Source organism: Aplysia californica, unplaced genomic scaffold (genome assembly GCF_000002075.1).
Source record: "Aplysia californica isolate F4 #8 unplaced genomic scaffold, AplCal3.0 scaffold00021, whole genome shotgun sequence".
NCBI lineage: Eukaryota > Metazoa > Mollusca > Gastropoda > Aplysiida > Aplysiidae > Aplysia > Aplysia californica.
Window position 1 is genome coordinate 133500 of NW_004797291.1, and position 19877 is coordinate 153376.

General features: G+C 39.8%; 1 protein-coding gene across 3 annotated transcripts; it reads right to left on the reverse strand.

Moving 5' to 3' along the window:
- Positions 1 to 2847: 2847 nt before the first annotated feature.
- Positions 2848 to 19532, reverse strand: LOC101860302 (RWD domain-containing protein 2B). 3 transcript variants are annotated; one of them, XM_035972146.1, is made up of 8 exons: positions 19510 to 19532; positions 17927 to 18044; positions 14659 to 14756; positions 11663 to 11827; positions 9573 to 9699; positions 8841 to 8997; positions 7090 to 7309; positions 2848 to 3634 (listed from the first exon to the last, which is right to left on the reverse strand). In XM_035972146.1, exons 3-8 carry the CDS (start codon positions 14707 to 14709, stop codon positions 3422 to 3424), a joined length of 933 nt encoding a protein of 310 aa, XP_035828039.1. In that variant the 5' UTR covers positions 14710 to 14756; positions 17927 to 18044; positions 19510 to 19532; the 3' UTR covers positions 2848 to 3421. The 3 variants fall into 3 exon arrangements, with proteins under 3 accessions (XP_035828039.1, XP_005090780.1, XP_035828037.1); XM_005090723.3 differs by lacking the exon at positions 19510 to 19532 and adding an exon at positions 19378 to 19484; XM_035972144.1 differs by lacking the exon at positions 19510 to 19532 and adding an exon at positions 19242 to 19309.
- Between the last annotated feature and the right edge of the window lie 345 nt (positions 19533 to 19877).

The window sequence follows — 19877 nt, forward strand, 5'->3', positions numbered from 1 at the left end:
CTGCAAGAGATAAAGTGTGAACAAGCTAGCAAAATGATTGAAACACACCCTGAGGAAAAAAATTCTTAGAAAGTATGAAACATGACTGAAAGGATTTGGAAGGGAAATAAAAATTGTGAAAAAGATGGTTACTGACAAGGCGCAGCTGATTATTGCATTGCAGTCGTATCACTGTGAGTAAGGTACGGTATGGAATAGGATTAATGCCCCTTTCAACAGAGTAAGCCAGTTGTTAGTACAGTGGAACTCGGATTCAACGAGGTCGCCGGGCCTGACCTAAAATCTCGTTGAATCCGAGTGTTCGTTATAGCAAACATGAGGTTTTGTGTAGAAAATTACAGGCACTGAGCAAGCAATGTATACAGAGAAGTCACAAGTAGTGCCTGAAATGCCTGCATATGATGAGCTGTGTAAAAAAAAAGACCCGATTCGTTCAAATGCACGCCTGTGTCATCTCGATTGTTCACCAAAAAGTTGTGTTGCTGTGTAGAGCCTAGCACATGGCATCTTTTGATTCCATAGACCAGCAGCGCTCAATTCATTCTGTAGATCTATGTCAAGACTAACTTATCATGGTAATAGCGATCAGTTGCCGAGGGAGAAAAAAGACTGTGACGCATTTGTATCTGCGAGACGTTTAACGCCCGGATCGTTAGTGCCCCCCCCCCACCGACATGCACACACAGCCACACGTGTGCATGCTGCCCATCCGACCCCAACACATGCCAGAGCAGACAAGTGCGCGTGTCAACACCGCATGTGTTGGTACATGTATGAAAAAAGGCTGCTGATTGGTCGTATGAAATCGGCTAAGTGAATAATGGTTCACGATCCAGGTGCAATGGATCGTTTCAAGGAATAGATAAAGTTCGTTTTGGGAGAAAAATGAGCGAGGCCACTGAGGCTGTTCACCCTGGAAGTGACCTTGTTGAATCCGAGCTCGCTGATTTAAGTTCTCGTTGAATCTGGGTTATTTTTATTGATTTTAAAGAAAGAAAAAAAACGGGGAAGCCATCTCATCTTGCTGAATCCAAGTTCTCTTTGAATCCGAGCTCGTTAAATCCAAGTTCCACTGTATAGGTAAGTAAGTTTACACAGTGTTTAAGGCCATAGGCCCACATCACGTCACATAAAATACTCATTTGTTAACCAAAGTTTCCATAATAATTTATATAACGAAAAAGTACAGGTTGTGCACATATATCAATGGGTCAGACATTGCATATTTCTGTCACTGGGCCGAGTCAGGCTGGGAGGAGATAACAAAATTAATTTGGACAATAAAAAATAAAGAGAAATTTGTCTTCAATTTCATGAGAGTTACATCTCTCACAATGTAAGAATGTTTAAGAGGCAAACCTTTGAATTTAATAACAAAGTCCAATATATGACAAAACCAGACAGACGGAGCACCACCATGAATACTCCCCTAAGAACCAAAAGTCAAGAATATCCCATTGGCGATTCAAACCAAGGTCATCCGCTCCACAGCCCAGCATGATACAAACAGATCAAAGTTCACCGCCTGTAATGATTGACATCTTTGGTCATCAGTCAAAAGTATGAAAGTTTGAGATCATCTTTCACCAACCCAGTCAAACTCTGTGCAAAACAGGAGGAATGTGAGGCAATGAAAAAAATCTGTGACTGACAAATATTGTAAATGACAACTTCAGGTAGCAGATGTTCTTCCCTCTACTGTACACTCTATCACATTAATTTATCATTTGTGGCACAAAGTGGAGGAACCAGGCGCTCGCCAATTTTTGGGTATATGAGGTTATTGGTATCAACTGAAAGCCTGTTCATTTTCCTTAGATCTAGTTTTGGGGAAAAAACATCAATCTACATTGAATAGAAATCGAGAAATTGGTGATGGAAGGAGGTGAGGGTTGCCTAGTTTCAGAGGTAAAATCAAAATCAGAGAGAGAGACAATGGCCACCAAAGTTTTGAAATTTCCATAGATCTAGCTTGAGAGTCCTTGGAAAATAAAAACTGAAAAATGCCAGTTTCTTTGATTTCATTATTGCGACGAGCGCCTGATTTCACCACGATGCCTCACATATTACATTACCAAGCAGAAATGTGTACAAAATCCATCATCAGCTTTGACAACACATCAGAGGCTGTTCCGCATATCAAATCTCCACCCCCTGAACCAGTGCCCATGAGGATAAAAGAAAGAGTAAGAGACAAGAGAAACCATCAGAGTGCTGAGTCGAGTATCCATTATGCCTTGAACTTCCGAGACAAATAAGACATTTTCTCGCGCAATATCAGACAGCTTATACAATAAATGTGGCAAACTTTCCCTTAAAAGGCTCAAAGGAAACACTCCTATTCCAAATTTCTTTAAAAAATCAAAACAATTCTAAGATAACACTGGTAATGCTGATAAAAATCTCTACAAATAAATGTAGACGTCAAGTGATGACACTGTTCTCATCCTTCTGATGACAACACGTATGCGCATTCTTTAACAACAATGTACTACGAAGCTTGAAGTGATCTGGAAGTGGTGTTAAACAACAAAACGCACACCCCCCCCCCTCCCCACACCCAAGAGTATATGGACGGCGGTCACTGTAACTCTCATTTTTACCTCCTTTGATCCTTTGAGACATAAAGAGACAGTCATTCAGTTACTTCCAGCCTTGCTGTTGGACATAGTATTATCACCGCCATTTCCATTTATGTTTTCAATCTTTTTCTATGTCGTTATCCATAGCTATAAATCTGGTAACACATGAGCATGATTATCTAATCTAAAACTATCATAAGAATTTTCACATAAATCCTTATATTTGATTTCTAGACAGTAAAAAAAAAATAAACGAGCTAACCTGTTTCACGACCAAGGAATCAATGGCTAAATACTTTATTGAGTTGTACAACTGAGAAGTGAAAAACTTAATCAGCATTAAAAACAAAATTGGGATTAGAAAATCTTTATATATATATATATATAAAAATAAAGATTTTTGCGTTGTATTTCTTCAATAAAGTGACATTTTCAGGACCCAGCTTTTTCAGGCTTCCCCAGGACTATTGCTGAACACAGTGAGACACCTCTATACAAATGCAGAACACAATAAATAGGCTACATGCCTAGTGACAACTGGTCAGGGAACAGACAATATGATGCATAAAATGTAAATTTAGAACAAAATCAGTGTGGGACCAAGTAGACTGTAGCAAACTGAGGTCCTTGATGATTTCAAATATATAAAAACAGTTCAAGTTTTCAAAATGTCAGTTTTCAGGCACTTTGGCACTTTGCACATTGTCCACTTACAGATAAGCCCACCCTCAGCTGTGCTGCTGAAGAGCAAGTGTACATTATAATATTAAAGATAATAATAATAATAATAATAATAATAATAATAATAACAACAACAAATAGTACAAATCTTCCTGCCATTATCCATCGTCATTATCTGCTTGCCGACCGTCCACACCAAAGAATAAATTAAAGATGTGTCCACTGCCATGTTCTTGTAGGTAGGTATTGAACTGGCCCAGGTCCATGTGGTATTCTCTGCCTTTGCCACCACGAGCATTTAGAACCAGCTCCGAGAAGGAATCAAACTTGCAGCCATCCCGCAAGTCTCCGGAACTAGGAGAAGGGTCCACCTGGAGGATGAAAAAGGATGGCATGATGAGAGAATTGAAAGAAGAAAGGGAAAAAAATAAAGCGCTGTAGCTGAAATAAAAAAGTTATCATAAAGAATAAGGAGAGGGAATAGATCTAACCCCCCCCAACACGTTTGAAACTAGAAATAAATTGCAGTAAAAAAAAAACTGACATGGGAAAGAATGTTACACAGAATGTTGAAAGACTTTTAGTAAACGAACAAGCCAATAGCTAATTTTAGCACATTAGACAAACCATTTCTTTTTCAATACAACCGTACCATTCTGCTCCTATATCCATAGATATAAATTCTCAAATATATATTCTCATCAAGATTTTTCTGTTGCAATTGACACATAGATCTAGGAAGCTGCATTCCCAAAATATGCAAAACACCACATACCTAAATTATGACTTACGAAGTGCATGTTCTAAACTTTTATGAGCTATTTTATTCTCTTTACTTGAAACAGACTAACTCTATGCTTTTATTACTGTTGTTTTTGTTGTGTAACGAAGTGGTAAAACCAAACATTTGAAAACTGAGAGTTTAGAACAATTATAATCTTTTCATTCACACACAAAATGTAGTAGGCTACTTACATATATACAACAAATAAAATCTAATCTGCAGATACAGGAGAAAAAATCTAGCATTCATATATTTATACTTCAACCAAAAACACTGATCATTCCTACCCCATATCAAAATATTGTCTTGAAACACGAATACCAAAAAAGGAACACATCCATCTCTTCCAATGCACGGGTTGTTACAATATCCAAGACGTACAAGAAAACAATAAATAAAATGAAACGGTAGGCGATCTGGCCCGAATCCCAATGAAAAAAACGATCACATTCCCGCACCTATGGCCAAAGGGGAGCAACCGAAAATAAACAAAAACTGCATTAATATATTATCGGTTGTGTCCCTTGTTTATTCTCACGAACGTTCGACAGTTTTGTGAGTCATGTTCTGAGAATAATCACTTGCTCTGGGCGGGGTACAGCTCAGGTAGCTATGTTGTCTGTGGTGCTTAAAATAGTGTTTTTATGAATGTCCATTTCTATGGTAATACCCTTGTCTGGTTGCTCTTTCTGCGCATCCAGCCTTGCCATCCTGTCCACCAGTTCTGCTCCTTAGACATCACGGTGCGAAGGAATCCACCGCAACATGAGTCTGTCTCACGCATGGCATGCCCTCCATTACCTCTCACAGCCTACTCCATTTCAGAATTCAGTCTTGAAACACGAATCTTGAACGAAGTGACTATTCGGACTCGAGTCCGAATAGAAAAAAATTATATTCGGATTCTGAATTCAGTCCAGCATGACGTCTGTTCCGACTTCCAATCTTTGTTCCTAAATATTTCCAGCATGTAAGAACTTTTTTTCTATTATAATGATAACAGTCGAGACGTGAGCTTCATTATCCCGTTACTAGATCTAGATCTATCTAAACTGGCCCTCCCTACATCATTAGTATGAACAGAACGACTAATTTGAGCTGACCTTGCCAGGGGCAAAGTTAATTTATGTCCACCAATGAGATTGCCCGTAGCGATCTCGCACTCTCCGCTTGCAGGGAGAAGAGGTCTTGGGAAGAGACCACGGCTGTCGGTTTTGAACGATGTAATAAAAAAATTAATAATTACAGAAAAACTATAACACACAACAAAATGAAATTAAACATGTGGAAAGGCAAATGGTGGTGGAAGTAATGATAATGCTATAGTGGTGGTGGAAAGACCCTGAGTTGTCGGTTACAGTTGCCATTGGATAGATCTAATGAGAGTGCAGTCCTTTGACTTTTGACACAATTACACAGTCCTAGTGGGCAGTTCTAGTTCTAATTCTAGTTTTACATAAAATCTCCCGCCGACATTTATATAATGTAACCTCCATATACTCACATAACTCACTTAGAAGCTGAGTCCGAAAAAATAAAACCTTTTTTTCGGACCCGAATCCGAATAGATAAAAGTCCATATTCGGACTACTCGAGTAGATAAAAATTATATTCGGACTCAAGCTGGCCATATTTGAAACTCGAGAATGTGTTATCACATTTCAGACCCTTCCGGCCAAAGGGGGGTAACTAAAATAAACACAAACTGCTTTAAATGAATTCTTGGTTATGTCCCTTCTTCATTCTCGCAGATTTACATCTTACTGGGTCCTGTTCTAAAATCTTTGGTAAAATAACACATAACGGAACAGAAAAAAAAGGGATGTAGGACTAAGAAGCCCCATTAGGGGAAGGGTAGTGTGATGAGATCTAAAAAAAACATGACAACATTATTATATATATTATGTATTCAGTGGGTTTAAAATATTTCTTGTATTCCACCCTTGACCCAGGGTAAAGCTTTAAGCTTTAGGAGTGCAGCCTTGATGTATGTGTGCAAGACTGTCCCACTTTTGCCACTTGTATGAGAAGGTCTTGGTTTCTATACTTTGTCTGTGGCTTTCTTCTCCTCTTCATCATTACTTGGAAAATTACTTTTTTCAAGGCCACATAATTTCGTAATGTGATGTACAGTCCATGCCGGCTTTAAATGCATGGTCATCGGGAGAAAGCATAAGCGTGCTTAATGCTGAAGCATGCTTGAGTGCGAAGTAGATATAATCTAGATATTTTCAAGTAGGAAATTTCATGAGTTATTTCCCTTTATTTGCAAGTCGTGGTCGCGCAAAAGTGTGCGCTGTCATTTTTACCCGCTACGGTAGTTTTTGTTTGTTTTGTTTTTCTTAATTTAGACGGCCAGTCACGATACAGCACACTAGGCCTACACACTACCTGTGCGTACCGCTGCCCGCTGTGCCACATTCATACTACCGCCTTCATCCCACCTCACGCTTGATACGTAATCAGGATTAATCGATAGCGAGGGTCAAAGGTGAAACTACAGCCAGCCTCCCTTTCTCGTCTCCCCGACTCTCTTTGCATTTTTTTTTGGTTTGTATGTAGCGCTGCCCTAGGCTAGACCCTATGTCCATGCTTGAGGCCGTGTGCATCTCTCTGCCTTCCTCTCCCCCTGTGTGAGTGTATGTGATTGTGTGAGTGTGTGTCTCCGTCACTTGCATTCTTTGTGTTTCTTTTAACACACTCCACTGCTGCAGTGTAGACTGTGTTCGAACTTCCATGAAATTATTGACTGTTTTGTAAATGAAGCGTGCCCGAAGCCGAAGTTACCGTGCTTAAAGGCGTGTAATTTATTTTGCAAAAATTTGGTAAGAGCCATTTAGCGTGCTTGAGTCCTATGCCGGCGTGCTTAAAGTTGGCACGGACTGTACCATCTCAGCATTTTTGCAGAATTGTTGTGAGAAATTCATTATGGCATTGGTATTAGTAAACATAAAATTGCAGTCCCAAGGCATTATTAAAAAACCCCCCCATAAAACTAAAACAACAACAACAAAAAAAACAACCATGAACCACTTTACAAACCTCCTGCTCCTTAATGCAGATTTTCTTCCAGGTCATCCTCCTGATGCGGTACCAGAATTCGTCCACGTCACATGTGAAGCCCTCCGCACAGATGACCCCTGGCTTTCCAGGCAGGCTGAAGCCGTGAAGTCCGAGTTCCTGCCCCCACTCCTGAATGTCGCGCCGCTTGATCTTGCTGTATATGTGGTGGCTGTACACCCACAATCTTGTTATTGTGTCTCTAAGAAGACAAGAGTGAAAAAAAAGAAAAGAAAAATAAGACAAATTCCAGGGAACAAGGCACAATTTTACAGTCTAAATATTAGCACATTTGCATTATGTGGCATACCATAATTTTGAAATTAAACTAGCTATTTTTTTCTGCCTTTCCCAAACATATAAGCTTTTTATAAATATATTTTATGGAACATAAATATTTTACTTCTATGCAAAATGGAATACAAAATTCTATTCATGACAATACGCAGGTGTTCACCATTCTTTACATTTAAGATATAAGTAAAGTGAACCTTTGCATATATGTATACAGTAGTCTCCACCTAAACGCATGGTGCTCGGGAGGGCTCCTTAGCGTGTGCTTATACGAAGCGTGCGTTTACATGAACCTTTGCAAGGGGAGGAAGGGACGCAGTCATCTCAATTCCTTATTACTCTAGTGACCTCCCTTGGAGGGAGGGGGTCATTTTGGCAGATAATGTGACGACACGTGACTGTTTTGTGAAGGATTCCCCGACAGGGGTTAAGAATACAAAGGCGTTGAATGGGGGGGGGGGGGGGAGAGAAAAACAAACTCAATGTAATGAATATGCACTGTAAACGTCGGGAACAGATAGCCTAAGAGGAAACTGTTGGACATAGTCATGGAGACGACGGACCAGCCACATGGCTTTTCAAGCGACCACCCCCGACTGTAAATTCATGCAGAATCATCCCTGAGAAACATTTTCTCTTGTGATTCGTTGAACAAGTACGTTATTAGTTCTTCGAGTGCAGCTGATTAGGCTTACTTGACTAATCTTTAAAATCCTATAGAGGCCTGTCTAGTGTTTTACGGCATTTGCGCGTGTCGCGCACCAAGCCTAGATTTAACTAAACATTACACGCAGTCACTCAAACACCAGTCAGAAACCTTCTCTCAAAGATACATTGTCCAGAGACCAATCAAAAAACATTTCAGTCCCCCCAATCCCCCCCCCCCCCCCACCACCCCCCAACATTTTACCGACCAGCCCTAGATCGAGGCCTATGCGTCAGTGGAAAGTAGGGTGTGTAAATGCAGTCCATCACTCTCTTTGTACAGCGTGAGGGGCACTCTCACCAAAGATCCCGTTTTCTAGTAAATTTTAGGCTTGTCTTATGCAGGCTGTGCAGGTTGTAGTGAAAATTTCCCCTTGACAAGCTTAACTTGCCGGCGTGTTTCGCGGATCGGAGCGTGCGTTTAGAGGGAGTGACCGTGTGTTTGTATGTCTACATTATATAGTAAAAAAAAACGTCAGATGACGAAAGCGCGCGTTTGAGCGGAGCGTGCTTTTGTATGGCGAGCGTTTAGGCGGAGACTACTGTACTTCAAAACACCTGATTATTTCTATTAGAAAGGTCATAGATCTAGTAAAGGTCTCGGTCTGCATCTCTTCATTGAGTTACCCTCAAAACTGTATTGTCAACTAATCCAATTCTCCACACACAAAACTGGCCTTTCTTATTAATCTAATTAGCCTAACTAAAAAAGACAAATAAAAACTAACAAATACCTCCCAGAGTCTGTTATCTTCTTGGACCCGGATCCTACTTCTGTTTTCTTAACTTTGTTGTTGGTGCCGAGGAAGGGCAGCTCTTGATACAACCTCTCCTGTAGCCACTCTACCATCATCCCAACCACAAGCTCATCTTCCTGCAAGCTCTCCAGCTCTGGAAAAAAGTTTCAAAGGATAAATATTCCCAAGCACAAAACACAACACAAATTTTGCTTTCTCAAACACAGGAATCATGTTGCATTTTAAGTGTGCAGCGATGCCATAAGTAACAAAATTGAATGGTAGAATCCAACCTTCAGAAACTTGTTACAGGATAGAACAGAAGATGATTTTGTTAAAACTATCAGCATGAAAAGGGCAAGCAAGATAATTAGGAATAAAAAGTCTTTAAAAAACTTTTTTGTAAAAAGCCGACTTTTAATCTTTACTGCCTTGTAACGCAGTTCGAGCAAACCCATCCTGCAGTATCTTTCTCAAGGCTCTCACTGATGTATTCTACATTGGTATCATAGAAATGAACTGAGAGTGAGCTGTTCAAAAAGGCAAACATTTTTTTCTGCTGTTCAAACTCTCAATATTTTTTTGCCAAGTTTTCTCAGGTAGTGGTTTAAGGCACTCAGTGTGACCTAAATGTGTAGCTTATACACTGGAAAGAAAAAGAACACAACCCCCCAAGAAAACAAAACAAAAAAGAATATGCCAAACAAGTCACTTGTGTAAATTATTTACGTTTTTGTAAATCTTCCCTCAGTTCCTTGTGTCGTTCCCGGCTCATATCTGAGGCTCTAGTGAAGATTTGTGGCTTTACAAAGGGGTACTCATGGGGCAGCAGGCATACCAGCACAACTGTCAGCTTCTGTTGGGGAAAGAACATGAATCTTAAATCCAACTTACTGCAAACAGACAAGAGTGAGGGGCCGTCAGCTTAGCAGGTGTCACGCTAGGTCATGGCGTGGATGGACCCGGTTTGAATCCTAAAAGAGGCTGTTTAGGGAGTTGCTAAGGCTCTCCACCTATGAGTGGTGGATTCAAGATCCAGAAGCTCTGCCTCTTAAAAAAAACTTATATTGTTGAAAGGGGCATTAAATCCATACAACCATCACTTTTAAACAATGAAATGGTAGTGATTATTAGTATTACTATGTAGCCTAGTTACCTTCCTTAAAGACCTACAAGGGGCATACCAAAAGTTTTTTACCTGACCATGAAGGAATAAAGGTAGAAAGCTGAAATTTGGTTCTAACCTTAATCTTTCTTCATGTAGTCGCCTCTCACAGTTATACATTTTTTGCCATCGGTGTATGACCTGGAAAAGATCTTGAGAATAAAAGACCCTTTCTTTGTCAGAAAATCAGCCCTCTACAGCTTCTTAGACTTCATCTTCACTTTCAGAATGCCTTCCTTTTACATTCTTTTTCAGTTTGGGGAATAAAAAATAGTCGGACGAGGATAAATCTATAGGGTGGATGTGGCAAAATTTCAAGGCCCCTTTCTCGTACAGTTTCTGCAGCTTTACTTGAAGTGTGTGCTGGCGCGTTTTTGTGAAGCAGCAAAATGCCTTTTCGGATCTTTCCTCAGCATTTTTCTTTTATAGCCTCTCAGAATTTTTTTTTTGCTGGTTAGAATCTAATGGACTCCGCTGATCGTATGTCCCTTTTTAGGATAGTCTGTCATAATCACTCCTTGTTCCCAAAAAAACTGATAGGGTTACTTTTCCACTTGATGGCTGCACTTTTCACTTCTTTGGTGTTGGAGATGAGGGCGATTTCCACTGCATTGATGCTGATTTTGACTCAGGATCGTAGTGGTGGACACATTTCTCATCCATGGTTAAGTTTTTCAAAAAAAGTAGGTTTCATGTGTTTGCGAGCCTTGCAAGAACAAAAACTTCATTACTGTCCTGTGCTCAATTTTCTCCGTTTTCATGTTGAAACTGGAGAACAACATACCCCCATTCACTTACAGTGCACTGGTGTTAAAACGAGGGATCTGAAATTCTCCAAAATTTACATGCAGTCTAGGAAGAAGATTTCAACCCAAATTTCAGCTTTCTACTTTTATTCCTTCATGGTCAGGTAAAAAACTTGGAATGCCTCTCGTACAAGACCCACAAGTCAGAACGGAATCCCAGCTTCCCTAATTCGATGGCAGTAGCGACTTAACACCCCTTTCAACTTTAAAAAAACCTAAGAGTTGTAAATCTAATTTCCATCTTCGATAGGATAAAAAAAAAAAGAAGTGAAAGAAAGGCAAGCCATTAACCCTCAAAGCACTGCTAACAAATAGCCTGTGGTGCCAGGGACAATTATATGATTTCCCCACAGAAAATGTTTGAGGACAGGTACACAAAGGGAGGGAAGGCCATACACCGATATTTCAAGAAGGAAGAATGGGAGTAGGGCTCATTAGTGAAGGAGCTGAAATGTTTGGCAATTTAAAAACAGGATATGCGTAGCGAAATAACGATTCAAATGACAGCTCATTAATTAGGCCACGACACAACAGAACACAATTTACAGACTGGCTGCCGACACTAAGAGAGTTAAACTCCCAAAATGATTCAAGTTAAAAAGTGTTGGGTCATCAGCACTCTAGTCAGCATGATAAATACCACATGAATTAAAGCTTTACTCTCCACAACTTCAAGCAGAAAAGTTGTTTGAAAAAAACCAAACTCATCCAACTTGACCCCGCTTACTGGTTAGCCTCATTTTAACAGTTTCCATATATTTGAACACACTTCAGCTGATGTCGCAAAGGGTAAAACCTATATCAATAATACAGTTTGGACACATCCACAATAAGCAATAATTTTTTACCTTGTTTTTTTCCTCACATGACACTTTAATAGTGAACCCAATCCGTGTATCAAGACTCTCCAGCTCAAGGTTTCTATTCACCACAGCGCGGACAAGTTCTACTGCCACAGGATCGTCCAGTTCAAACTCTCCAGGGTTCGGATACATGGATGTTAACATGTCCACCTGATTAGAAAAAAAAAATTAGGATGTCCTCCTGCATTTAAAAGCCACATCAAAGTTGAAAGGTTAAGCTAGTCCACATAACTTTATTGCACTCAGGCCGTGGTAATTTAAATAAAGACGAATATAATGCCCAGACTACTAAAGTAGAAATAGTAGGCTTTGGAAATGAAAGTAAGGTTAGTCTTAGGCTAAAAAGACTTTTTTTTAAAAATGGTTAAATAACAGTCTGAAACAAACCAAACATATTCTGCAGTATGCTAACCTAAGCAAAACATGATTGTTTGAATTATATGCCTATCCAATGAATTATTACAGTATTCTCCGCCTAAGATCCGAGTGTTCGGGAGAAAGGAAAATGCAGGATCTTAGGCGAACCGGGATCTTGCTGAAAGGCCAGAGGGAAGAATCCACAGTAACTCATGATGAGGCCCAACATCTGTACAATGATCTCCCCTTACTTTAAACTGTACTGCCGTGACTCCTGGGCACTAAAGGTTCTTTTCAAAGTGAGTTTTCCCCCTTGTTTTGCTTGGGGGAGGGGGGGGGTGGGGCTTTAAAAAAAATTGTGTCAGGTGAGACCAAGTTGGCTTCAGGCAACGCCCCCCCCCCCCCCCCCCCCCCAACCAAAATTCTATTGCTTTCCATCTCTGATGGAGTTCCCCGACCATGTCATGATGCATCATAAATTGTTGTGTTGTGACCACACTGACTAATTCTTTTTTTAAAATGACAGGCAGGTTCACTGCTTACAGATGACCACATTCCGCAAAGGCGATCAGACAGTCCACGAGTATGGGCGCCAGTCTGTCTAGAAAGTTTTAGCACAAAACAGAGAGACAAGAGCGATGGCAGGGGAAACGTAAGCATATCAGTGTGTGATGTAAGATCAGGCGGACGGCTCAGATGAGCGGGGAAAGCAATGTGCCTATGAGTTCACACCTTAGTGCGATCCCGTCTGGGGCAAACATTGTAATGGCTTATCGATATTTACAACAGAGGTTAGATCGCATTCATGAGAGTGGATGATCCGTGACACGACAGACTGTACAATGATTGCACATTTTCGCTACCTGGTTGATCAGCCGCGAGTGCCGAGATTTATTATTCTATTTTTTTTCTTAAAAAAAAAAAAAGAAAAAAAAGCTCAATTAAATATGACCTGGAAAAGCAGGATCTTCGTCGAATGTAGCTCCTTCAGTGCGGGTCAGAGAGGGATCTTAGGGGCGACTTTTATAAAGTAAAAATTCTTTTTTTCATGGATCTCAGTTCAGAATTTTAAAAAAGGAGGAACTTTCCGCGTGATCGTGACAGAAGACTATTTCCGTGAGACACCCATTATTATCATTTGTTTAACCCTAGAAAGCTGAAATAAAAACCATTAATTTATCAAAGTAAGGTTATTTCATACCAATTTGAGGGATTAGAAGATAATTTTAAGTCAAAGAGTCACTTACCAAATATTATTTACTTTCTTGATTAGGTACAGAAAGAGGTGCCGCATTACTGTGAGGTGCCGCGGAGTTTAGCGGGAGAAAATGGCGGTAGCAGAAATCCCCTAAATAGTGGAATATTGAGAAACATGGTTTTTCCAAAACAGCGGGATCATAAGCAAACCAGGACCATAAGCGGTGGGATTTTCGGCGGAGACAACTGTATATATGCTTATGTCTAAAATCAGCCATAGCGAAGTAGGAACAGAAATAAATTAAGTCTCCGACATCCATCAGGAAAAGTAAGCTCATAATCTCATTTTAAAGCAAATACAGTTGAACCTGCTCTAATGACCACTTGTCCAAGACAATCATCTGTACAAACAACCATTTCCAACCTTGTGTTTCTTCTATATTATTATAATGACACTGTCCAAGAGGACTACTTGTCTTAGATGAATATTCTTCTCCTCCACAACAGGTGGTCATCTTGAACAGTTAGACTCAGCTGGTCCCCGAGTGGCAAACACAGCATGTGCTGTGCTCGCACCTAACATACTGGTAGTCTTAATTTTGAATTACCATACACCAAAAAGGTTAAAGTGGGAGAACAACACTGAGAGTTCTTCCTAGAGAGTTCGGCTTTCATTTTAAACACAATTATCCCAACAAAGCCAAATTCAAAGAAACCCATTTCTAGATTCCGATTTTCAGTTGTTTCTTGTTTATTTTTTTTGGTTAACAAAACTAAAATATCACTGTGCCTAGATCTACTGAACATCAATCTGAATGAAACACCGGAAAAGAACAATATTTTCTCTACGAAATATAAGAAAAGAAAGACTGAGAAGATGAGACAGACGTTACTTTAGCAGAAGTAAATATCGTGAACAGACGGACGGATTCAAACAATCAATGTCTCTGGCTTGTTGACCCACATCAATCTGAAGACACAAAGTTGTCACAGCTATTCACAGGAGAACTGAGTGTGAAAACAGATCTGATGTAACTAATCGCTGTAATTACATTGTCCTGAAACATTATTCACTTGTAAGCATTTTGATGTTTGATATGTAGGCTACTTGTATGGGTATAGTTCTTTTTATGTTATTTTTAAAAAATAACATGACCACTGGTATTTTACAAAGAAATGGTAAATGGTAAATTGATCTGCCCTCAGGGGAAGTTCTGCAGTGAAATGGTTCACCGTCAGAAAAGCTGTTCTTACTCTTTCAAAAGAATAGAAATATATAAAAATATATATTAAATATAATATATACACATACATTTTCATTTATAATTTTAGACGACATGAAATTAAACACGTTTAGCACCTTTTTTTGAGCACTGTGTATGCCAGCAAAATTCTTATGCTGACAAACACAGTGTATTTCAACATACCTCAGCAAGTTGAAGTTCTAGTCCTTCAAGGCACTTTGATGACGAAGACATTTTCAGTAAATTTGCACAGTCACCTTGTTTTGAAAAGTGCTGGATATCTGAGAATTTAAAAAAATTAATTAATAAAGCAAATAATTTCAATTTTATTAACAGGAAAACAAGTTGCGGTCATGCTACCATAATTGCAAAGCTCAGCTCAAAATATAATATTTACAATATACATGTATATGAAGTTATTATAATATATCTATATATATATATATCTATATATATATATATAAAATATTAATTATATATATGGGGGCTCTCGTGGCCTAGAGGTTAAGGTGTTGGCCTCTCATTCAAAGGTCCCGGGTTCGAATCCGGGTAGCGACAGAAAAATTTTCTTCTCTAAAATTGTCTCCTTTCACCTCCTTTTCTGCCCTCTAGCAATGTTCTGTTGTCTGCTTTCACTTCCACTTTCTGCCCCCACCCCCTCACCCCGTCACATCCTTTGCCCCTTCCTCTGGGCTCCTGACTCTTTCTGCAGCCTTTCTACTGCTACTCCTTGGCTCCTCCTTACTGCTGTCTTTCTGCCACATCCCTGATCTTCTGGTTGGAAAGATCTACACCTAGCCTTCTCGGACAAGAGCGAAAAATCTCGGAGGGCCCGTGTGCAAGTTGCCCACGTTAAAGATCCCTTGGTGGTCTAAAATCGATAAGAGTAGGCTTCGGCCGCCACCCGGGCAAAATTCAAAATTTCCTACCAACTGAAAATATTAGGTGTGTCCCGCGCGCTCATATGACCTATGCAGTTGCGAGCGCCGTAAAACACTTTACAAAAACAAAAACAAACAAATTATATATATATATGTTATATTATATTTATATATATATATAATAATAATACTCATCTTTCAATGAAAAAGCAGCAGTAAAAGATCAAATTCTTCTAAAAAAGGATGGTCAGTTTAATTACAAATAATTCAACCACAAATACTCCAGATTTATATCACAATCTTACACACACGATCCCATTGCATGCAAAATAGGTGCAAGCACAGGAAGTAGAAAATTATCTGTACGCATAATTAGTTTTAACATTAAATGATAATTTATAACAATATGTTCTCATCAAGTCTTGCATCATACGGTAGGCCAAGAGCTCCAACTCCAAGACAGTTTACACAGTGTTTCATTGTACACCAGTACCGTATTCTTAATCAGTGACCTAGAAAGACCATACGCTTGGAACGTGGACAATGATATAGTATAGATAAGACTTTCCCACTCATCAAACTTACAATCTTAGCCATAAAAACTAATCATACTAGTCAAAGCATCCCGTAAAAGTGTTCACAGCGAAATCTGGTCACTGTAACACTGTAATGGGATCACACTATTCTTCCACGTTTTGCTCTCTACATTTCTCTATTTTAAAGTTAAAGTAAACAGAGATCCATATTGCCTCTAAAAAATGGTTTGAGTAGATGGTAAAGGTATGGTATAAGATCCAACAAACACTGCACTTTAATCTATTTGTTATGAAAAGTTAAAGGGATCATGGTAGACAAACTCCAAGTGTGACCAAATCTATCAAGATTTCTGCTACAATACGAATAAGAGGAAATCCCCTTGACAACCTAAACTTAAGTACAAGAACATCTTGCTTAGAGGATTACATAAAAGCATTAGGATTGGTAAGAGAAGGGTTACTAGAGTAGAGTAGAGGTGGAGTAGAAGTAAACCTGCTGCCCATTGGAGGATCGGTTCGGTTCAGTTCAGTTTCTGGCTGCTTCAGTGCACACTATAAAATAGACCAACTGCTCAAACCGATTGCCCAAAGTGCGGCCTTGCAAGAAAGAGCGTTTGTTATTGAAGGTCATTATCGGTTTTGTCAGTTTTGCCTCTCCTGTGGACAACAATGACAATCTGACAAGCCCCAAACTGACAAAACTGAACCGAACCACCAATACAGTCTACAATGACAGTAAGTCACTTAAAACCTACTATAGTGGAACCTCTGTAAGACGGCCACCCATTGTCAAACAGGTGGCCGTCTTAGGCAAGACTGATCAAAATGAAGAAAGCAAACCAGTTATGTTTGAGGTCCCAAACGAAGGTAACAGCTTTGTTGTACTTGTTTTTGTTTCGTTGGTTTGTTTTTTGTTTGCTTATTTTATTTTGTTGCTGATTTTGTGCCAGGATGACACATAAAATGACATGTGTCAGACAAGGAAGACCAAGTGCCATGGTAAAACAAACACATGGGTCGCCACCACTCGGAGAACGAGCGACGCAGCTGTCTCAAGTTCATGTTGCCGTCCATTGTTAAAGACAGGGTAAATAGTGACCGGTCACCTCGATTACGATTTGTGTATGAGTTCTGGGCCGGGTCTATGGGTCATGAGGGATCACACGCTTAAATGGTGGCTTACCTCACCAGCAGCTGAAAATTTGTTACCGATTGGATTTAATTATTGGTCAACAGAGGGAGGAGCCAACACACCATGATCGGTTGGAGGGACTACCAAATAACAGCACGGACAGGTGATTTGATAATGACGACTCGCCCACAACGCCAGGGGCCAATACACAGTTTATGGCAAAGCGCAATGGAGTCACAAAGGGGGCTGTCTAAGATAGGGGTTAATGTTTGGTGTGATAGGGATTGTTTGTTAAAATACAGCGGCAGTGCCCGCATTGGACAGGTGGCTGTTTTACACAGTAAAATTATAGAAAAAACGCAAGTGGGGGAAAGGAAAGTGGCCGTTTTATAGAGGTGGCTGTCATGGCAGGTTCAAATGGATTGCAGGGTTTATAATAATTTTTTTTACAGCGCTCGCAACTGCATGCATAAAAGATCATGCACGCGGGACACATTTTAAAACATTTTCAGTATGTAGGAATTTTTTAATTTAGCCCAGGAGAGGGGCCAAAGGAGGTGAGGGGGTGAGGAAGAAAGTGTGGAGATGAAAGCTGACAACAGAACATTGTTACAGAGTAGGAAAGGATGTGAAAGGAGAACATTTTAGATTTAGAGACGAATATTTTCCGTCGCTATCCGGATTCGAACCCTGGACCTACTGAATGAGAGGCGAACACCTTAACCTCTAGGCCACTAGAGCCCCATTGTGGTCTTTAGCTCAGAAGTGTGTGCGATGAGACTGAGGAGAAGAGGTGTACACATTTAGTTTTAATTTCAACTTCTATCTAAAATCATGTCGGTGTTGATAAAAGAAAAGACCAAAAAGTATGCTAGCCGATGTAGCCTAGTCTTTGTACTTACATTCTTACACATGAGTTGACTGCAAAAGAAGACAAGTATCCATCCAAACTGAAACTGCACATGTTAGACCACAGGGCAGGGCAGGGCCAGTTGTTCAATTTGCTGCAGGCCTAGGCGTCTGATTTATTGGGGATATAATATAATAGAGATTTATATTTATATTCAAAGTGACTTAATTTCTCCAAACGTTTGGGAAAATAAAGCTGAACTCTATTTCTCCTAACCTAACGGTTTCCGATCTCGAGATGTTTTTGGTCATTTGTGAGATTTAGGCATCATCCTTTCATTCTGCGAAGACTGGGAAGAAGCCTTTTTTGCATCAAATTCAATTTCTAGAGCTAGAGATTTTTAAAGGTCTGAATATTTAGATACTTCAGTCGTGGTTGGGGCAACATTCCCGGACATACTTCATTTGAAAATACCTCCAAAAGGTACTGCGAAAAAACCAGACTGCTTGACCTCGGCAGTAACCTATTTTGCATTTAGTCACCCAGCAAAAACTAAAATCCTTCATGTAAAAAAAAAATCCCTCCACGCTCCCCCCCCTCCCCCCAATCCGTTCACACCTTACACACACACACACGGGCCACTCCATTCGCTTATTTACAACAAATCTCGAGAACGGAAACCGTTAGGAGAAATAGAGTTCAAGTTTGTTAGGTGGCAATTGACAAAAATTGACTTTTTGTCAATTGCCACAGAGGAAATTGGAGCTCTTTTGCGTTTGTGGGTAGATCTAGCTTATTGTGCTCGAGTGCTCGGTGTTGTGTGTTCGCCTCTCTCTCTGTGTGTGTGTGTGTGTGTCTTTTCCTGACCCCCGTCCCCCGATTTATGTTCCCCGATATAACGTGAATTTCTGCTTGAGTTTGTGTGCGTTTGTGACCTTCTAGAATTGCCTGTGTTGGTTCTACACCAAAGTGTAGGCTAAGGCTAGCCTAGATCTAGGCCTATGTCTCATTGAAACCACGCCAAGTTGGTACCGTAGCTCTAGACTAGATGCTCGTCCAATGAAATTAGTTGAGAACAAATTGACCCATTGGACACACATTACGTATAATGCTAAAGATAGTGTTGTTTTCAGACTTGACACCGCTTCACTCTGTGGCAATTGACAAAAAGTCAATTTTTGTCAATTGCCACCGCGTCACTCGGTGGCAATTGACGCTACCATTATTATTATAGCCTACTCTGCAGGGTTCAGGTAAAACAAAACAAAACCCAAGATACTAGATCTAGATCTTCACTGCACTGTGGCTTGGGATCAAATTTAAAAGCAATCACTCATCAGCATCAGCTCAAGACTCAAGAATACGACCTGACTCGCAGACTCTGCTCTGCTGTCTGACATGTCCTCAGCTCAAAACCATCATTCCATTATATAATTTTGAGGATCTAGAGTCTAGATCTAGATCTAGATTAGATTTAGATAAACAAAGGGCTCTACGAACTACCGTATAAAATCAACCATATCATAAACTAGAAATCAAACTATAATAATCAGGAGGGAAATGTCCTCGGGCTATCTTGAAACGTGGACACAATATTACATCAACTCAAATTAATTAAAAAATTTGTTTTGAAACCTCGCTTCGGCATTCGTTTTATTATGTCGAGTAGGTCTATGTTTTATATTATTCCTACACCCATTGTAAAAATACATGATTAAAAAATGTTTTTGTAAGTGACGAAACAAGACTTTAACTTACCGTCACGGAACCAAAGAATATCAAAAGATAATAATACGATAATAATACAGTCTATTACTATATCATCAAAAAGAAAACAGAAACATTTATACATGTATCACTGAAAAAATGTCAAGTGATATAATAAAGGTAACCCCCCCCCTCCTTTCCCCCCATTTTTTTTCTTTGCTTATTGCAAGGAGATTAAAAGTAAGTTCTAAGCTCCTTGGCTTATTGTCACTCTTTCCTCACACATCCCATTCTAG

Excerpts from the sequence above, each read along its gene's own strand:
- LOC101860302 (XM_035972146.1), bottom strand. The coding sequence starts at position 14,709 with ATGTCTTCGTCATCAAAGTGCCTTGAAGGACTAGAACTTCAACTTGCT. Across the intron at positions 11,828-14,658 it reads TAGAACTTCAACTTGCTGAG|GTGGACATGTTAACATCCAT; the intron begins GTATGTTGAAAT and ends TTTTCTAATCAG. Across the intron at positions 9,700-11,662 it reads CATGTGAGGAAAAAAACAAG|AAGCTGACAGTTGTGCTGGT; the intron begins GTAAAAAATTAT and ends TTTCCCCAACAG.